At 36.2% G+C, this 15,817-nt stretch overlaps 3 protein-coding genes across 5 annotated transcripts in view; 2 read left to right on the top strand and 1 right to left on the bottom strand.

Annotated features, from left to right (window-relative positions):
- The window catches only part of LOC306878479 (protein Jumonji-like), a 53,988-nt gene extending 50,628 nt beyond the window's left edge, over window positions 1-3,360 (bottom strand). Inside the window, exon 1 of the mRNA XM_079430884.1 lies at window positions 2,817-3,360. Within this exon, the coding sequence (XP_079287010.1) occupies window positions 2,817-2,861 (45 nt within the window). The 5' untranslated portion in view covers window positions 2,862-3,360. The remainder of the gene's footprint in view (window positions 1-2,816) is intronic.
- A 3,251-nt stretch (window positions 3,361-6,611) lies between these two features.
- Window positions 6,612-10,576, top strand: LOC306877934 (putative 2-ketogluconate reductase). 2 transcript variants are annotated; one of them, XM_079429986.1, is made up of 6 exons: window positions 6,612-6,780; window positions 8,149-8,527; window positions 8,614-8,785; window positions 9,644-9,822; window positions 9,900-9,996; window positions 10,127-10,576. In XM_079429986.1, exons 2-6 carry the CDS (start codon window positions 8,152-8,154, stop codon window positions 10,278-10,280), a joined length of 978 nt encoding a protein of 325 aa, XP_079286112.1. In that variant the 5' UTR covers window positions 6,612-6,780; window positions 8,149-8,151; the 3' UTR covers window positions 10,281-10,576. The 2 variants fall into 2 exon arrangements, with proteins under 2 accessions (XP_079286112.1, XP_079286111.1); XM_079429985.1 differs by lacking the exon at window positions 6,612-6,780 and adding an exon at window positions 7,807-8,035.
- Window positions 10,577-11,049: 473 nt separating this feature from the next.
- LOC306877933 (partitioning defective 6 homolog gamma-like) lies at window positions 11,050-14,616 on the top strand. 2 transcript variants are annotated; one of them, XM_079429984.1, is made up of 3 exons: window positions 11,050-11,219; window positions 11,683-11,905; window positions 12,744-14,616. In XM_079429984.1, exons 1-3 carry the CDS (start codon window positions 11,154-11,156, stop codon window positions 13,685-13,687), a joined length of 1,233 nt encoding a protein of 410 aa, XP_079286110.1. In that variant the 5' UTR covers window positions 11,050-11,153; the 3' UTR covers window positions 13,688-14,616. The 2 variants fall into 2 exon arrangements, with proteins under 2 accessions (XP_079286110.1, XP_079286109.1); XM_079429983.1 differs by having other exon boundaries at window positions 12,696-14,490.
- Window positions 14,617-15,817: the final 1,201 nt, after the last annotated feature.

Below are 15,817 nucleotides of genomic sequence, written 5' to 3'. Positions count from 1 at the left end.
TAAATGTAGCTCTACCTAAACTGGGTCAGTGTAGCATGGGCTTTACTTCTCTGTTACTGTGTGAAGCAAACTGATGCCAAGTATGAGTCTAAAGGAGCTAAACATATATCAAATATCTCTGACTGCTGAGGAAAAAGAAAATGTGTGGGACACAAGAGCTTCCAGTTTAGATGGCCATCTCTGGCATGTGTGGCAGGCCTGTGCTCACTGTAAACACAGAGCGATATATATCTGCCAATTTCAGCTCTGATGTTGTCACATTAAATAGATTTGTGTTCACATATGGTGCTTGGAAGAAAGCGTGAAACGCGATTTCTTACAGCCTTCTTCATTTTTGCAGTCTGTTCATTTACACTACACTTCAATAATGTTACAATAATCCTCAGTAATAATGTGTGCTGTAACCTCACCTAATCCTGAATGACATTGTGTAATATTCCTGAACAGAAAGAATGAGATCAAACGGTACAATGGGAACTGCAACAGAGGAGTTTCTGTGTAAATACAGGCAATGGAAAGTGACATATAAACTTTGCTGCTGAATCATGCAGTCCTAATCAGAAATCTCTTGATCTCTTTGTTGATTTAATAACCAACCATATCCGGTTTGGCAAGAAAGAAGAAAGAATGTAAAGCATTCTCAGAGTCTCAATATGCACAATGTGCTATTTATATTCATAGCCTTGCGTTTTCAAAAACAGTAGAGGTTTATTCGTAAACTTACCTTCACATTGAACTCTGATTGGTTTCAGCATGAAGTGTTATAAGTGTGTTTGTCACATATCTAAACATCTAAGCGATAGCTGTATTTGATCCACAGGATAGCAATGAATTACAGCGAATACCAACTAAAGCCATAAGCAGAGAGCGCAATACAAAGAAGCTATCATTCCCGGCCTCATACAACCATACGCAATGTTCAGAGCTTGTACTTCAAGCCATGTGGCAATTAAACATCAGAGAGTCAATGTAAACATAGCAACTGAATGAAAGGGTAACCCTCAAAGAATGACAGATCATAAATTTGAATACTTTGCTGTTATTCAATTTCTTTCTTTCTTTATTGCTGGAATCTGCTTTTAAATCTAGAATTGTATGTCAGCATTTTGTCCTGGAGCCTGTTTTCTTATGCTCAAAATGGATTATAATGTTTCCTAGAATAGATTCAAATGGATGTGGATTAGTAGTTCTCCACCAGGGGTCTGGGGTCCACTAGGGGGCAGCAGCAAGCTTCCAAGGGGACCTCAAGGTGAATTAAAAGTATTTACAATAAGGCCAAACTTAATTCACCCCCTCAACAGCTGTTTATCTTTAAAGAACCAGGTTTCCCTATTGTTTCCAACTGTTCCCACCCATCCTAAAAAACCTGGATATATGAGGTATTGTCATTTTACGTGTAATTTCTACACCTGAAAAAGTCATATAAATTAATAAAATGTCATAAACATTTTATCTTAAAAATATACCATTGAGGAGGGCCTTCAGATATTGTTGCGGACAAAAGAGGCCTTGGAGGTAAAAGGTTGACAACTGCTGGTTTAGATGCAAGTTTAAGCAATAGGTCTTCAAAGTATAAACTATTTCTCATTAATTCTTAAAAACACAAATCAAACAATAATAGTTTGAAATAAATACAACACATACGCAGATGAAATGGCGATGCATGTAGACCTGAACATTTTACTTTGATAAAATACAGTGATTTTTAATTAACACTGATTTAAATCTATCAAATGTTATTTTAGTATCACTGACATACTAGAGTTTTTTATTCATATTCTAAAATTAGTTCTCATTTTAATATCTTCTTTTTTTTTTTTTTTTTTTAGTAACTTTTGTTGATTTTTTGTAATTTTTCCTTTGTCTATGTAGTTTTTATTAATTTATTATTACAGTTTTAGTACATAAAGTTAAGCTAAATGGAAATTAGAAATGTTGCCTTGGCAACAGCTAAAAGTAAGTCAGTATTTTATTTATATCATAATATCTTTATACCGATTTATTTATGGTAAAGAAGCATTTTATTCCAGTTAACGTTTATTTCAAACTATAACTTTGGTTTGGATGCCAATGATCAGGATTATTTAAGATATGGTTGATGGGCCATGCAAGAGAAAATAACCCAAATACCTCACTAGGAGATGAGTTTGATCACTCGTGACTCGATTACTTCATTGCACTACAACAGACATCTGATAATGTGACAGCAGGAGGGGAAGGAGATACAGTTTTAGCATATATCTTACATATACAACAAAGAGGCCAGTCTGCTTACAGCATCTAGCCAGTAGGAGGTCAGAGACAGGCTGTAAACTACCTCAGCCTTAACCACAATACAAGCATCTGCCCACGATTTGACAAGCTAAACTCTCGTGACATTGAAAAACCAACCTACACACACACACTCACAGAATGACGACCGCAAACACACACACACACACACACACACACACTGACCACGCTATAGTGTCGCGAGACGGTCGTCTACATCGCCTGGTGGAGCTACTATATGACAAAGCTGTGGAAATCAACATAGTAACATGTCACAGACACCGGAAATGCGAAACGTAACAAGGTAGACTTCAAAAGCCCAATGCATTATTTGGGTCAACAGCAAGATACGGATCGGCCAGCCTGTCTTTAACCTCTAATTCGAATAGAAGATGGTTCATGGACTGGTCGTTTATAACATCTGACCTAATTCTGTCACAAACCTGATGATAACTTAAAACGGGGGACAACAGCGATGTGATTAATGCAAATTAATGCATTATTCGATGATCACGCAACGGATTAAACGTCAAATTTGCACTTACAAATTTCTTTTGAATGATATTTCTCTTCGGCCTTTCCTTATTCATTTTGCCCTCCAGATTGAATTAATTAAAGGTCAGAAAAAAATATCTTTCCGTTGTTGTAGCACGTGATTATTTAAATCCCTGGCAGCAAAATGTCGAGGTAGGCAGAGAATGTTGTATCCCGGTCGATCTGCGTAGCCTGCCTTCTTTTCACAGCTCAATACACCGAAGAGGTAAAAGAATCCAAATCCGAAGATCCATGGCGATTAGAAAGGGTCTGTGTAAAAAAACAACAACGGCAACATATCCACCGAAATGAGCTGCAGTAGCCAATCTTCCATTTAAAAGCTAAACGGCGTATTGTCAGGGCTCCTCGCAACACATTCTTGCAGTCAAAATAAAAGACAGCGTCTGGCTTCCATTCTCGTAGGTTGTAATGTATCGTTTATTGTTACATTATGCGGGTGCGAAACAGTCAAACCAATTTTAAAAATCTAGAGTTGGGTTTTGGCTGCCGCTGTGCTCCCTCATATTGTGTGAACTCAATGGCACCGATGTTACTGCGACCTAGTGGCGTCTTTCATAGGAGGCTCCGTCCTATCATTCACCATCAGCACGTTTAGCGGTACATTTGAAAAGCCTGAATGTCGCGAAACATTGCACGAATCTGTGCTTTTAACGTATTTTAGCCATCTGAATTATAAATCTTATAACGAAGTATTTTTGACTGAGCTGCTAATATTAATTAGCCTTGATTGTAAGAAGGTGCAGGAATAAAGATGCATGAAAAGGACTAAAAAAGAAAGTGCTTTTTTAGCCCATATGTGCAATGTATATACAAAGTAAACACTTTTGGAGTCTTTTACATTTTATTAGAATTGTCATGAAGCTTAGGTGATTCACATCATCATGAATGGCAGTTTGCAAACAATCCAAAATAAAATAATTTCCATGCATCTTGATCGAGTCAAAATGCAAATGTCATATTATAAGAAAACTGAGTTTGGTGTTACAAATGATTTTTAACTGATAGGATCAGTGTGAATAATGAACAGAAACATACGCTTCACATGCAAACCTATTTATACATGTTATTCCCTACACGTTGCTTTAAATAAAATGTTAACAGTTGCTAGTTTTGGAAACCCACAGCCCTAAATGCATTGTACTATGCCAATGTTGGCCTTTAAGGATTATAGCAAACCCCTCACTGTGATAATCCAGGGATTATTTCTAAAAATAAACACCCTGATCAGCAATCCCAGTATATGGGGATACAACTGATAGGGTATTTTTCCCCATTACAGTGTGAAATGTTCTGAGTGTCATTCATTTGAATTAGACAACAGGTTTGCTGAAAAAAAAGTAATGCATCATACAGGTGCATCTCAAAAAATTTGAATATCGTGAAAAAGTAAAAAATTTTTGGTAATTTATTTCAAAAAGTGAAACTTTCATATTTTCTAGATTCATTACATGTAAAGTAAAACATTTCAAAAGTTTGTTTGTTTTAATTTTGATGATTAGACCTTACAGCTCATGAAAGTCAAAAATCCAGTATCTCAAAATATTAGAATATTTCCTAAAATCAATTAAAAAAAGGATTTGCAAAACAGAAGTTCAAGTTCTTTAAAGTATGTTAATTTCTGCACTCAATACTTGGGGCTCCTTTAGCACAAACTCCAGCATCAGTGAGGTGTGGCATGGAAGCGATCAGCCTGTGGCTCTGCTGAGGCACTACTGAGACTTCAGCTCGTCTGTACTGTTGGATCGACTGTTTCTCATCTTTCTCTTGAAAATATACCATACATTCCATATGGGGTTCAAGTCAGGCATGTTAGCTGGCCAATCAAGCACAGTAATATCATGGTCAGCAAAGCACTTGGAAGTGTTTTTGGCACTGTGGGCAGGTGCTAAAGTCCTGCTGGAAAAGGAAATCAGCATCTCCATAAAGCTTGTCAGCAGATGGAAGCATAAAGTGCTCCAAAAACTCCTGGTAGACGGCTGCATTGACTTTGGACTTGATAAAACACAGTGGACCAACACCAGCAGACGTCACGGCAGCCCAAATCATCACTGACTTCGGAAACTTCACACTGGACTTCAAGCAGCTTTGATTCTGTGCCTCTCCAGTCTTCCTCCAGACTCCAGACCTTGATTTCCAAATGAAATGCAAAATTTACTTTTATCTAAAAAGAGGACTTTGGACCACTGAGCAACAGTCCAGTTCTTTTTCTCTTTAGCCCAGGTAAGATGCTTCTGACGATGTTTCTTTTTCAGAAGTGGCTTGGTAGCCCTTTTCCTGAAGACGTCTGAGCGTGTTGACTCTTGATGCACTGACTCCAGCTTCAATCCACTCCTTGTGAAGCTCTCACAAGTGTTTGAATCAGCTTTGCTTGACAGTATTTTCAAGCTTGCGGTCATCCCTGTTGCTTGTGCACCTTTTCCTACCCAATTTCTTCCTTCCAGTCAACTTTGCATTTAATATGCTTTGATACAGCACTCTGTAAACAGCCACACCTTTCAGTAATGACCCTCTGTTACTTACCCTCTTTGTGGAGGACGTCAATGATTGTCTTCTGGACCATTGCCAAGTCAGCAGTCTTCCCCATGATTGTGGTTTCAAAGAACAAGAGATACCCGGAATTTATTCTGTAGGGATGGTCATTTATTGAAACTCAAATGTAAATATTTTAATATTTTGAGGTCTAATCATCAAAATTAAAACAAAAATACTTACTTTACATGTAATGAATCTAGAAAATATGAAAGTTTCACTTTTTGAAATGTTACCCAAAAAAATGAACTTTTTCACGATATTCTAATTTTTTGAGATACACCTGTATTCAGTTATTTAACAAGTTAATTTAAATTTACATTGATTCATTTATATATTGGCAAAAGCAATTTACAAATGAAGACAATCACAAGCAATTTATCATAGAAGAGCCAACAATTTGCTGCAACAGAAAATTGAGAAGAAAATAGAAAAAAAAGAGAGATGATATATGAGAATTAGAGAGAATATTAGAGAATTCAAATATTTATTGGTTGGCTGGTTGATTGTGTCATCTCCATAATGCTTAGAAAAATGTACAGGCTGCTCCGGAGCTCATGTTTCAGCTGTATCTTTTGGTTTCCATATCCTTTCCTTTGGTTCTAGAATTCTTTTCTTTTTTGGCTGGAAAAAAATGCTAGATTGGATATTCCTGTGATTGTGTGGCTAAAGATCTGTTGAAGTCTGTTCTTTGTCTTTCTACCGGGAATGTTATCATTCAGCATGAGCCTGAGGGCAGATAGGCCTCTTTAATTGGAACAGTGTTAAAAATAACCTCAAGAAGTATCAGGGGCATATCACAGCACAAGTGCCCATTTCATTACGCCAGAGATTTTGGCTAGAGTTGAAAATGCCAAAGACAGGAAAAGCAAACTGAAAGAAGTAGGTAATGGTTTTGGGATACAAATAATTAAACCACTGTACAAAGAACCACTAGAGAAAAAAAATTAAGATGTATTTTATTTTTCAAAATGTCATACATCCTGACTTTTAAATAAGATAACTGTCACTGATTTTATGATACAGTAGAATTCATGAGGATATAGCTGAATGCTGTTCAAATGTTCTTGTCTATTGAGTTTAAAAAAGAGGAACATTGTACTTAAATCACACGAGCCTGTTAAAGTCTGCAAAACAAGAACTTGTCTGGTATTTTCTCCCATTTTGTTCTAAAAAATAGGGTTTTAAGTAGACTATGAATGCTGTAATTCACCACTAATAATGGGCCACCCTGCTGGCAGGAGAATCAATTCATCACTTTAAAACATGCCTGTCCCTGGGGCAGAGTCAGAGATGTAGGCTAATTGTGAAGCACTAGACTTTGAAGAGAAGTGCTCAGCAGAACAGAAAAGATTTTTGGTTGATTGCCAAACCAAGCAAACTCTCAAGGAAGTAGTTTTCATACAAAGACAAGACACAATTCAGGTTGGTAGAGTTTGATCTGCTTTAGATCCACAGTATGTGCATTGTTTACTTGAAGAGCTGGTCAGATGTTAAATGAATGTATTTATATAACAAGGTTTTATGACTATCTAGTTTTTTTTTATTATTTATCTACCGTCATCAATAACTAATAGGTTGACCCTGTACAATGTGTGTGTAGTGAATAATCACTCAGATATGGTTGTTGTGAACCTTTATTGTGGCATATCTTCAACTGTAGCAGATGGACTTGGGGTGTTCAGCATGAATCCACCGGGCATCATTGTATTAAGAGTAGCCAATGCTGAAATATTACGAAAATGAACAAATTACGACTCACTTGTTCGTTAAAACAATACATCATTGCTCAGAAATGCATGTAGTGTCCTTTAGTGGAAATGAAAACATGTACTTGCTAGAGTTTCAGTATATTAAATGCTGAATCTCTACACGTGAATTTTCAAACAGATGGAGGCAAAGCTGGAGCTCTGCTGCAGCCATAGCCATCTACTAACGGTTCTGGAATTAATGAAATGTCCCTTCGAACCGTCAAAGCCTCCAACATTTCATTTATGGCCTTAAAATGTTCATTATTTAGCAAATTCACTCTTCACGATTGGTTCATCACCACAATTGAATGGTTATAGTGTTGGAAACGTGTGGCATTCTAAGAATTTGTGAAAGTGAGGGAGTTTTTTAAAATAAATATTTTTATATTTTTAAATATTAATCTACTATAAAACATAGGCTATAAAATGAACTGCAAGCTAAACCAAAATAATAATGTTATTAATGCAAAGCATACGAGTCCTTCATTATAAAGTGCTAGATCAAAGGAAATCATACAATTCATAAAAAAATTAAATCTGGAAATAATAAAGGGTACAAGTAAAAACACGAAGCACATGTCCATCAAACTACATATGTACTCAATCTTGTGACAGAAATGGGCAACTAATACAATTCATGAGCTTCTAACGCCCCCTTCTGTTTATTGAGTAACTATCAAACTCTCCGATGATGAAACATGACAACAGACGATTTGTAAACCGTTTTAAGTAGGCTTCTGTTTTTTTGATAGTCGTCTGATTTTTTTGTTAAGCTGAACGGTTATATAATGATTCGCCATAAGCCACCTTTGATCTTAATCGGTGCTTGATTAACCATGTCTGGTAAATAAAATACAATGTTGCACTTGACAATCAGACTGATCCAGCAAACATTCAGAGTCAGACTACGATCGACTGTTACACAAGTGGTGAGAAAGAATGATATTTCATATAAAAGGTTTAAAGACATTTTGCGTTAGCCTATTGCTTTGTTTGCATAGGTATTGCTCATTTATGCTAGCACGGGCTAACTTTCTCACAGGTTATGGAGAAACCATGCATATTAGCTACCACACTTGGAGCACCTGGTGGCATCTACAAGTGCTTTGCACCTTGTATCGAGAAACACTTCACTATAATCCCATATGAGAGGTTTGTTCAGAGGAAAGAAGACTTCGCTGACAAAATCCAGGCAGTGTTTGTTTGGGGTGCTGGAGCTTTAAAAATTGACCAAAACCTGCTACAGTCTTTGCCCAACCTCAAAGCTGTTGTTAATGGTGGGGTAGGAGTAGACCACCTAGATATTCCCCTGATTAATAGATTTGGAGTCAAAGTTTCCAACACTCCTCATGTAGTGGATAATGCCACTGCAGATATTGGCATGAGTTTGATGCTGGCATCTGCAAGGAAGATTGTTGAAGGTGAGAGATGCAGTTTCATTTCTATACTACTTCCTGGTTTATCATATTGTTGACTGAATCCATTGTGAATTTCTTTTTCTCTGCAGGGCACATTTTTTCCAAGTTCCGAGAGTCTGATGATTTTCCAGAGTCCTCTCTTGGCACTGATGTTAGCGGAGCCACCCTGGGCATCATTGGCATGGGTAGAATAGGATACAAAATAGCCAAGAGAGCTCAAGGGTTTGAGATGAAAATTCTTTACCACAATAGGAATCGAAGGTGAATCTGTTGGACTTTGAAATATTCACACTGTCACTAAACAGCTTCTTACCAGCTTGAGTAATACATAAACTATCAGTTTTCTGTAAAACAAATTTCTACCAGAAGTAGTTAGACATTGCTTTAAAATATAAAAAAAGTCACTGATATACACTACTGGTCAAAAGTTCAAGGTCAGTAGGTTTCTTTTATTTCTTTTTGTTGGTTTTTTTTACTTGCTTTTAGTTAAAGATGCATTAAATTTATCAATAGTGACAATAAGATGTTACAAAAGACATTTTGAAAAATTCTGTGTATTTTGTATGATCATTTGTCAAATCTTACAAAAACCTTTCCACAAAACAAAATTAGGCAGCACAACTGCTTTCAAAATTCATGAAAATGAGAAATGTGCATCAAATCAGCATATTAAAATTATTTCTGAAGAATCATGCGACACTGAAGACAAGAGTATTGGCTGCTGAAAATTCAGCTGTACCATCACAGGAATGCATTACATTTTAAAATATATTTTAATAGAAAACAGATATTTTAAACTGTAGTAATATTTCTCAATTTTGCTGTATTTTTGATCAAATAAATGCAGCCTTGGAGTGCATAAGAGACTTTCAGAAACATTAAAAACATCTTACCAACCCCAAAATTTTGAAAGGTACTATATTGTCAATATTTCAATTATTCCTTTCAAAATAAAGTGTGAAATTGCAATGGTGCCTTTCAGCTAGGTTACATATTTAGTCTGTGATTGGGATAATATTTAATTACACGAGGCCTTATGGGTTGTGGTCAGGACTTTTTAACATTAGATTGGCTAAATATAATACTTAAATTTAATTTCACAGCATTTTATATGTTCAGGCCTGAGAGTGAAGAGAGAGCAGTTGGGGCCACATATTGTGCAAGCATGAAGGAGCTGTTACAGAGGTCAGACTTCGTCATGGTGGTGGTCAATCTGTCCCCTCAGACGCACAAACTGATTGGTGCCAAAGAGTTTGCCATGATGAAACCCAATAGCACCTTTATCAACATTAGCAGAGGTAATGTAATTGGCTGGAACAAAGCAATCCAATTAAACAGAAGAGGCCCTGTTTGAGAACTACTTTCCTTGTCATAGGCTTGGTAGTGGACCAAGATGCTTTAGTGGATGCTCTCAGGAAGAAAATGATACGAGCTGCTGCTTTAGATGTCACATATCCCGAACCACTTCAGAGGTTTGTTTTGCTTGGCACATTTTTGTTTAACAAACTTGCTTAAATCACTATTAGGAGGATAGTAAAATTGCAAGCCTAAATGTTTTTTTGTCACAGTTGTAGTATAAAGGATATGCTTGGTTATATACAGGGATCATCCCCTGCTGTCCTTCCCAAATGTCATCGTCCTGCCTCATGTAGGAACCCACACCGTGGAGACCTCACAGATCATGGTGGAGAGGATGGTGACCAATGCCTTGGCCGCTGTAACTGGAGGCCAGCTTCCTGATGAAGTCAAGGCATAGAGCCAGAGCACAGAGCCATCTGTTCCTCTTTTGTTTTTAACCAGCAAAACAGAGAAAATACTAATAGATTTAGTAATATATATATATTTTTTTTTGTGATTTGTGCATACGAGTCATCTTTTAAATGTTTAATGTAATTTAGTAGCCTAAAGAATATTAAAGGATTTGTTAGATTGAACAGCACAGTATAATTTTTTTTTTTCTCTTCCCAGCAAAATCTCTCACAGTTCTGACCATTAAAAAAAGATCCTGATGCTAAGAAAGAATTACTCAAAAATAAACTTGACAATACAGTTATGTATGCAGTCTTTTCATAATTTATACTGCACACATCCTATTACGTGGATTATTTTTTGTTTGTTACTTCTATGTAGTTATTATGTATTTACATATAGAGAGAAAGATAAGCAGGCAGGAACACTAAACGAAGGCTATATGATATCCTAAGATAAAATAATTTATAGGTCTTAGAATATACAATTCTCTGTCGCTTTATTTATAGTGTGTGTGTGTGTGTGTATGTGTGTGTATATATATATATATATATATATATATATATATATACATAGCTACATAGCTTATTTTTTATTTAGTCATTCTTCACTAATTTTGTAGTCAACTGGCTCACAAATAAATGATTACATGCGTATCTAAGTGATCTACTAAATAGCCTATAAGTCTAATAAGAGAGATATACTGTAATCTAGTGTCTGGGAAGTGTCGTAGTTTCCGTGTTGTCCCGTCTTTTGACAAGCCATTCCTCGTGTTTTTCCACGTTTTCGGTGATGCGAACACGTAACGCTATTTTGTCATGAGCCAAACAAAACCCGAGTGGTTGGTGGTTAGTGGCTCGGTGACCGCTCATCGGACAACATGTACCGGGCACTTAGAAAGTCTCAGTCTCTGCGCTGCTGTTCGGTCCTCGAGGTGAAAAGTAAAGTAAGTTGACATGTAGCCTACTTTTATTCTGACTACTGATCTGTAGCAAGTATCTTTCATTTATTATATTACCATACAATATCTTTGTTTCTGGCGGTATGCTTTTCCCTTATGAGACTTTATTCAATCTTTTTGGAATTACAGATTCTTCATCCAGATTTGAAATCCATTCACAGAATTCTTGTAATGTGTCTAACATGTGTCTCAGTGGTTATCTTGGCGCTCGTATTTAAGTATTATTAGACTGAAAGGAAATACCTTTGTAAACAATAACTTAAACAATCAAAACCTACGCAATATCCAGAAACGTCTCACTTCTAAAATACGTCCATTGTTTCAGCTGATTGAATGCAGCCCCAGGTCATTCACTGCTTCTTGTCCACTAGAACATAAAAGTGTGATTAAGATATTGTGTTTTCAAAAAGCCTACATTATTTACATACAATTTGACTTCTCTTTACAGTATGGTGCAGAATTCAGGAGGTTTTCCCTGGACCGCTGTGAGCCTGGCAGGTATAAAAACTTCCACAGGCTCATTGTGCGTTTACACCACTTATGGCAAATGGATGTCTTTATCGGCTATGCGGATGTCCAAGGAGAGCTGCTGCCCATCAATAATGATGACAACTTTTGCAAAGCTGTGACCTCCACACAATCTTTACTGCGTATCTTCATTCAGCTTCAAGGTATACAAGAAGGGAAAAGAGGCTATCTATAAATTCAGAATCTCTAATTTCCTTTTAAATGCTCTGCTCCACACTCGTTGATGTCCTCCTTCTATTTAACTTAAATATTATAATAGTGCATTATTTTTTAAATACATAACATGGATATCAATTCTTATACTAATACAGCAAGACTTCTTTCTGAATAGAAATAAATTGTGGATATGGAATATATCATTTTAAGACCTTAAGGCCTTTAATCAAGGCATTTTTAGCTTTCCCTTTGAGCTTCTTGAAGCAGAAGGAATAGAAAGTTAGAAAAGGAAGGAATTTATCTAGTTACAAATCTTGTACTTGAGTATAATTGCTTTGTATTCCCTTGTGGTGTGTTTGTTTGTCAGATACAGTAGATTATCTTGTTGCTTTCCGTCCTAGTACTAGTGATCTCTACCAGAGTTCTTAGAAGAAAAATATATAAAAAATAATGAATTAATAAATTAATTTAATACAGAAATAGAGTTAGAAATATATAAATTATATACTAAATTTAGTGAAGAATTTAATTCATCAGGACATTTATTCATTTGTTTGTTTCTTAAAATAATTTAATTTATTTGTATTTATTTTTAAATTGGACTTAATGAATAAAGTGTGAATAAATAGTGTTTTATTGTAAATAAAATTTAAGCTAAAATTGTAAGCAGTTACATTTTTTAATTTAAGCTGAAAAGACAACACCATAGGAATGTGCAATGACACTAAAATACAAGTTAAAAAATATAATCATAATCATCTCATTTCATAATTTCAGAACGGCAGAAAATACGTCTTTCAGTTTACTTCCCACACTGTTTTACAGAGGAAGCTGACCAGGATATCACAGGAGCTGAAGATACAACAAAACGAAAGAAACCTGTCAGCCAGAGAAAAACACCGTTTCAGATCAGCATGCCACAGAACTTCCGCCCTGTTTCGTCTATCATTGACGTGGACATCATACCAGAATGCCACAGAAGGGTGCGTCTGTATCGCCAGGGCTCGGACAGACCTCTGGGGTTTTACATTCGCGATGGTACCACCGTCAGGGTTACTCCTTGCGGTCTGGAAAAGGTTCCGGGCATCTTTATCTCTCGCATAGTTCCTGGAGGACTTGCGGCTTGCACGGGACTGCTGGCCATTAATGACCAGGTCCTGGAAGTGAATGGTATTGATGTTATGAGGAAGTCTTTGGATCAGGTAACCGACATGATGATCGCAAACAGCCACAACCTCATCATCACAGTGAAACCTGCAAACCAGCATAACAACATAAGGCGAAAAAGCTGCAGTTCATCAAATTCTGGACACTATTTTGATAGTACGCACTCTGTAAGCTATCCAGGGCTACCTATGATAATGAAAGCTTATGGTTTAGGTAATGGCTTTGAGAGCGAAGAGGATGCAGATGTGGTTGTCATTAAACGCCTTTCCCGACATCCGGGTTCTTCAGCCACCTCTCATTCTTCTCAGCCTTATGTTAATACTTGCCACAGGCCCCAAGTTTCTGCCAGACGGCCCAACTCACTCATTTCGGCTGCATCCTATCACTCTCAGCCATGTCTCGCTCATACAGCTCACACTGACCACAGCGTCCCTCTTCACAGGCATCGGACGCCCCAACAGCATTTCGGCTGTAATCCAGCAATCAAACAGGGAAGCTCCAGTACCTATGACATTCTAAACACGTGGCACGTAGATCTGAGTCGCCATTTACTGTTGCCCCAGGGGGCAATGGAGGAAGATGGAATTGTTGTCTTTTTGTAAAAGATAAACTGAAAATACACCACCCATTTTAAACTGTGCACTACAATTTATAAATTACTCGATAATATAATTACTTGCATGTTAGGTTTTTACCGACAACTTTTAAGATTAATATAGATTCTGCATGTTAAGGGAATTTTTTATTATCCATCATATAAATACACTCTGAAAAGCCTTAGATTGTTCACTTACAAATTTAAATTCAGTCATCATTCACTAACCCTCATATTGTTCCAAACCTGTATGAATTTCTTTCTTCTTTGGAACATAAATGAATTTTTGTTTTTAAATGTTTGTAATCAAACCGTTGATGTTAATGGTAACTAATGACTTCAATGTTTTAAAATATTCTTTTATGCACCACATTAGAAAGAAAATCACACAAGTTTGGAATGACATATTTTTGTAATTTTACAGTTAAATAAATGTAAACTCTGCTCAAATACTTTGTAGTAAAACTTTGTAGAGTAGTATAAACATAACTGAAAACCCCAATGAATTTAGATTAGTGTTGATTAAATGTGTTAAACTTACATCAATGAATCTCTTACAGTCAATGGCTATTGATGCGTAAACTAGTGTTTTTAAATATATAGCATAAGGTTTCTTACAAGCAACACTGTAAAAACAAATCCGTAAAATAACAGAAAAAGTACTGGCAGCTCATTACACATGACATTATCCATTCAATTTACGGACATGTCTGTTAACTCTAAAACACAATGCAATGAAGTGTAAAATTCAAAATACTGGTAAAACTGTAAACCCTGTAAAAAATAAATATGGACAAATTCCTTCAAATTATACAGTATATTGTGCCCTATTTTTTACAGATTTTAATAATTTAATTTTTAGAGGTGAAATGCATTTGAACATTGAATATATTATTGAGTATATTTGCATTCTCATTCCAAACATAAAATTAGTATAATGAACTTGATCACTATTTTTTTTTTTTATCATTTGTATTAAAAAAATATTGTGTTGTTTGTTCTTAACACTGAGCTGGACACCAACCATCAGTTTGGATTATTGTACGGTTGGAAGATCCAAACATGGCCCGTTCTAAGATTTCTAACAGAGTCAGTCACTTATTGATTTTTTATCTGTTGGTATTTGATAGAATCCATGATGCCATGTGTCTAAACAAGATGTCCAGGACCTCCAGCAGAAATATAGGCCCACAACATCAAAAATACAGCAAGGCAAAGCAAGTTTATTTATATAGCACATTTCATACACAGTAGTAATTCAAAGTGCTTTACATTAAAGGAAGTGAAATAGTCATTTAAAAAAATAATCACAACAATAAAAACAAGGAAATTATATAAATTTGATTTAAAATTCATTTAAAACAGTTAAAAGTAGAAAATTATTATACATAAAATACAGTGCAATTAGTTTGGACCTAGCACAGCGGAAAGTTTTGGCACATACAACTGTAATTTCATCAATGCATTGGCAGAGGGAGTCAATGGGGCTGTAGTCATTTGGAGATAAGGCTAGGTAAATCTAGGTATCATCAGAATAGCTGTGATGGGCAATTTGGTTTTCTCATTATTTGACTTAGTGGGAGCATATACAGGTTAAACAAGAGCGGTGCAAGAAGAGCCTTGTGGGACTCCGCATGTCATGGACGTCCACTTAGACTTACGCTCTCCTATAATCACATAATAACCTCTCCCTTCTAAGTATGACCTGAACCATTTGAGTACCATCCCAGAAAGCCCGACCCAGTTTTCCAGTCTCTCTAGAAGTATGTTATGATCGACAGTGTCAAACGCAACACTAAGATCTAGTAGTACCAGCACTGAGATTTTGCTAGAATCAGAATTAAAGCGAATATCATTTATTATCTTAATGAGTGCTGTCTCTGTGCTGTGATGTGCTCGGAAACCAGATTGAAAATTGTCCAGGTGTCCATTTGCATTTAAGTAGTTGTTCAGCTGATTAAAAACGACCTTTTCAATAATCTTACCTATGAAAGGAAGATTTGATATTGGTCTATAGTTGCTCAATATGGCGTTATCAAGATTGCGCTTTTTCAGAAGGGGCTTAACAACTGCAGTTTTCAGGGAGTTTGGAAAAGTCCCAGAAAGAAGTTAGGCGTTCACCACTTCTAAGAGATCT

Source organism: Barbus barbus (genome assembly GCF_936440315.1).
Source record: "Barbus barbus genome assembly, chromosome: 12".
Lineage (NCBI taxonomy): Eukaryota > Metazoa > Chordata > Actinopteri > Cypriniformes > Cyprinidae > Barbus > Barbus barbus.
This window is presented reverse-complemented; position numbering and strand designations above follow the sequence as displayed.

Bases quoted from the DNA above. Each gene is read 5' to 3' on its own strand.
- LOC306877934 (XM_079429985.1), top strand. From the start codon at position 7,964: ATGTTGCACTTGACAATCAGACTGATCCAGCAAACATTCAGAGTCAGA. The intron at 8,786-9,643 runs GTGAATCTGTTG...TTATATGTTCAG, and splicing joins TACCACAATAGGAATCGAAG to GCCTGAGAGTGAAGAGAGAG. The intron at 9,997-10,126 runs GTTTGTTTTGCT...GGTTATATACAG, and splicing joins TATCCCGAACCACTTCAGAG to GGATCATCCCCTGCTGTCCT.
- LOC306877933 (XM_079429983.1), top strand. From the start codon at position 11,154: ATGTACCGGGCACTTAGAAAGTCTCAGTCTCTGCGCTGCTGTTCGGTC. The intron at 11,220-11,682 runs GTAAGTTGACAT...TTCTCTTTACAG, and splicing joins TCCTCGAGGTGAAAAGTAAA to TATGGTGCAGAATTCAGGAG. The intron at 11,906-12,695 runs GTATACAAGAAG...TCATAATTTCAG, and splicing joins TATCTTCATTCAGCTTCAAG to AACGGCAGAAAATACGTCTT.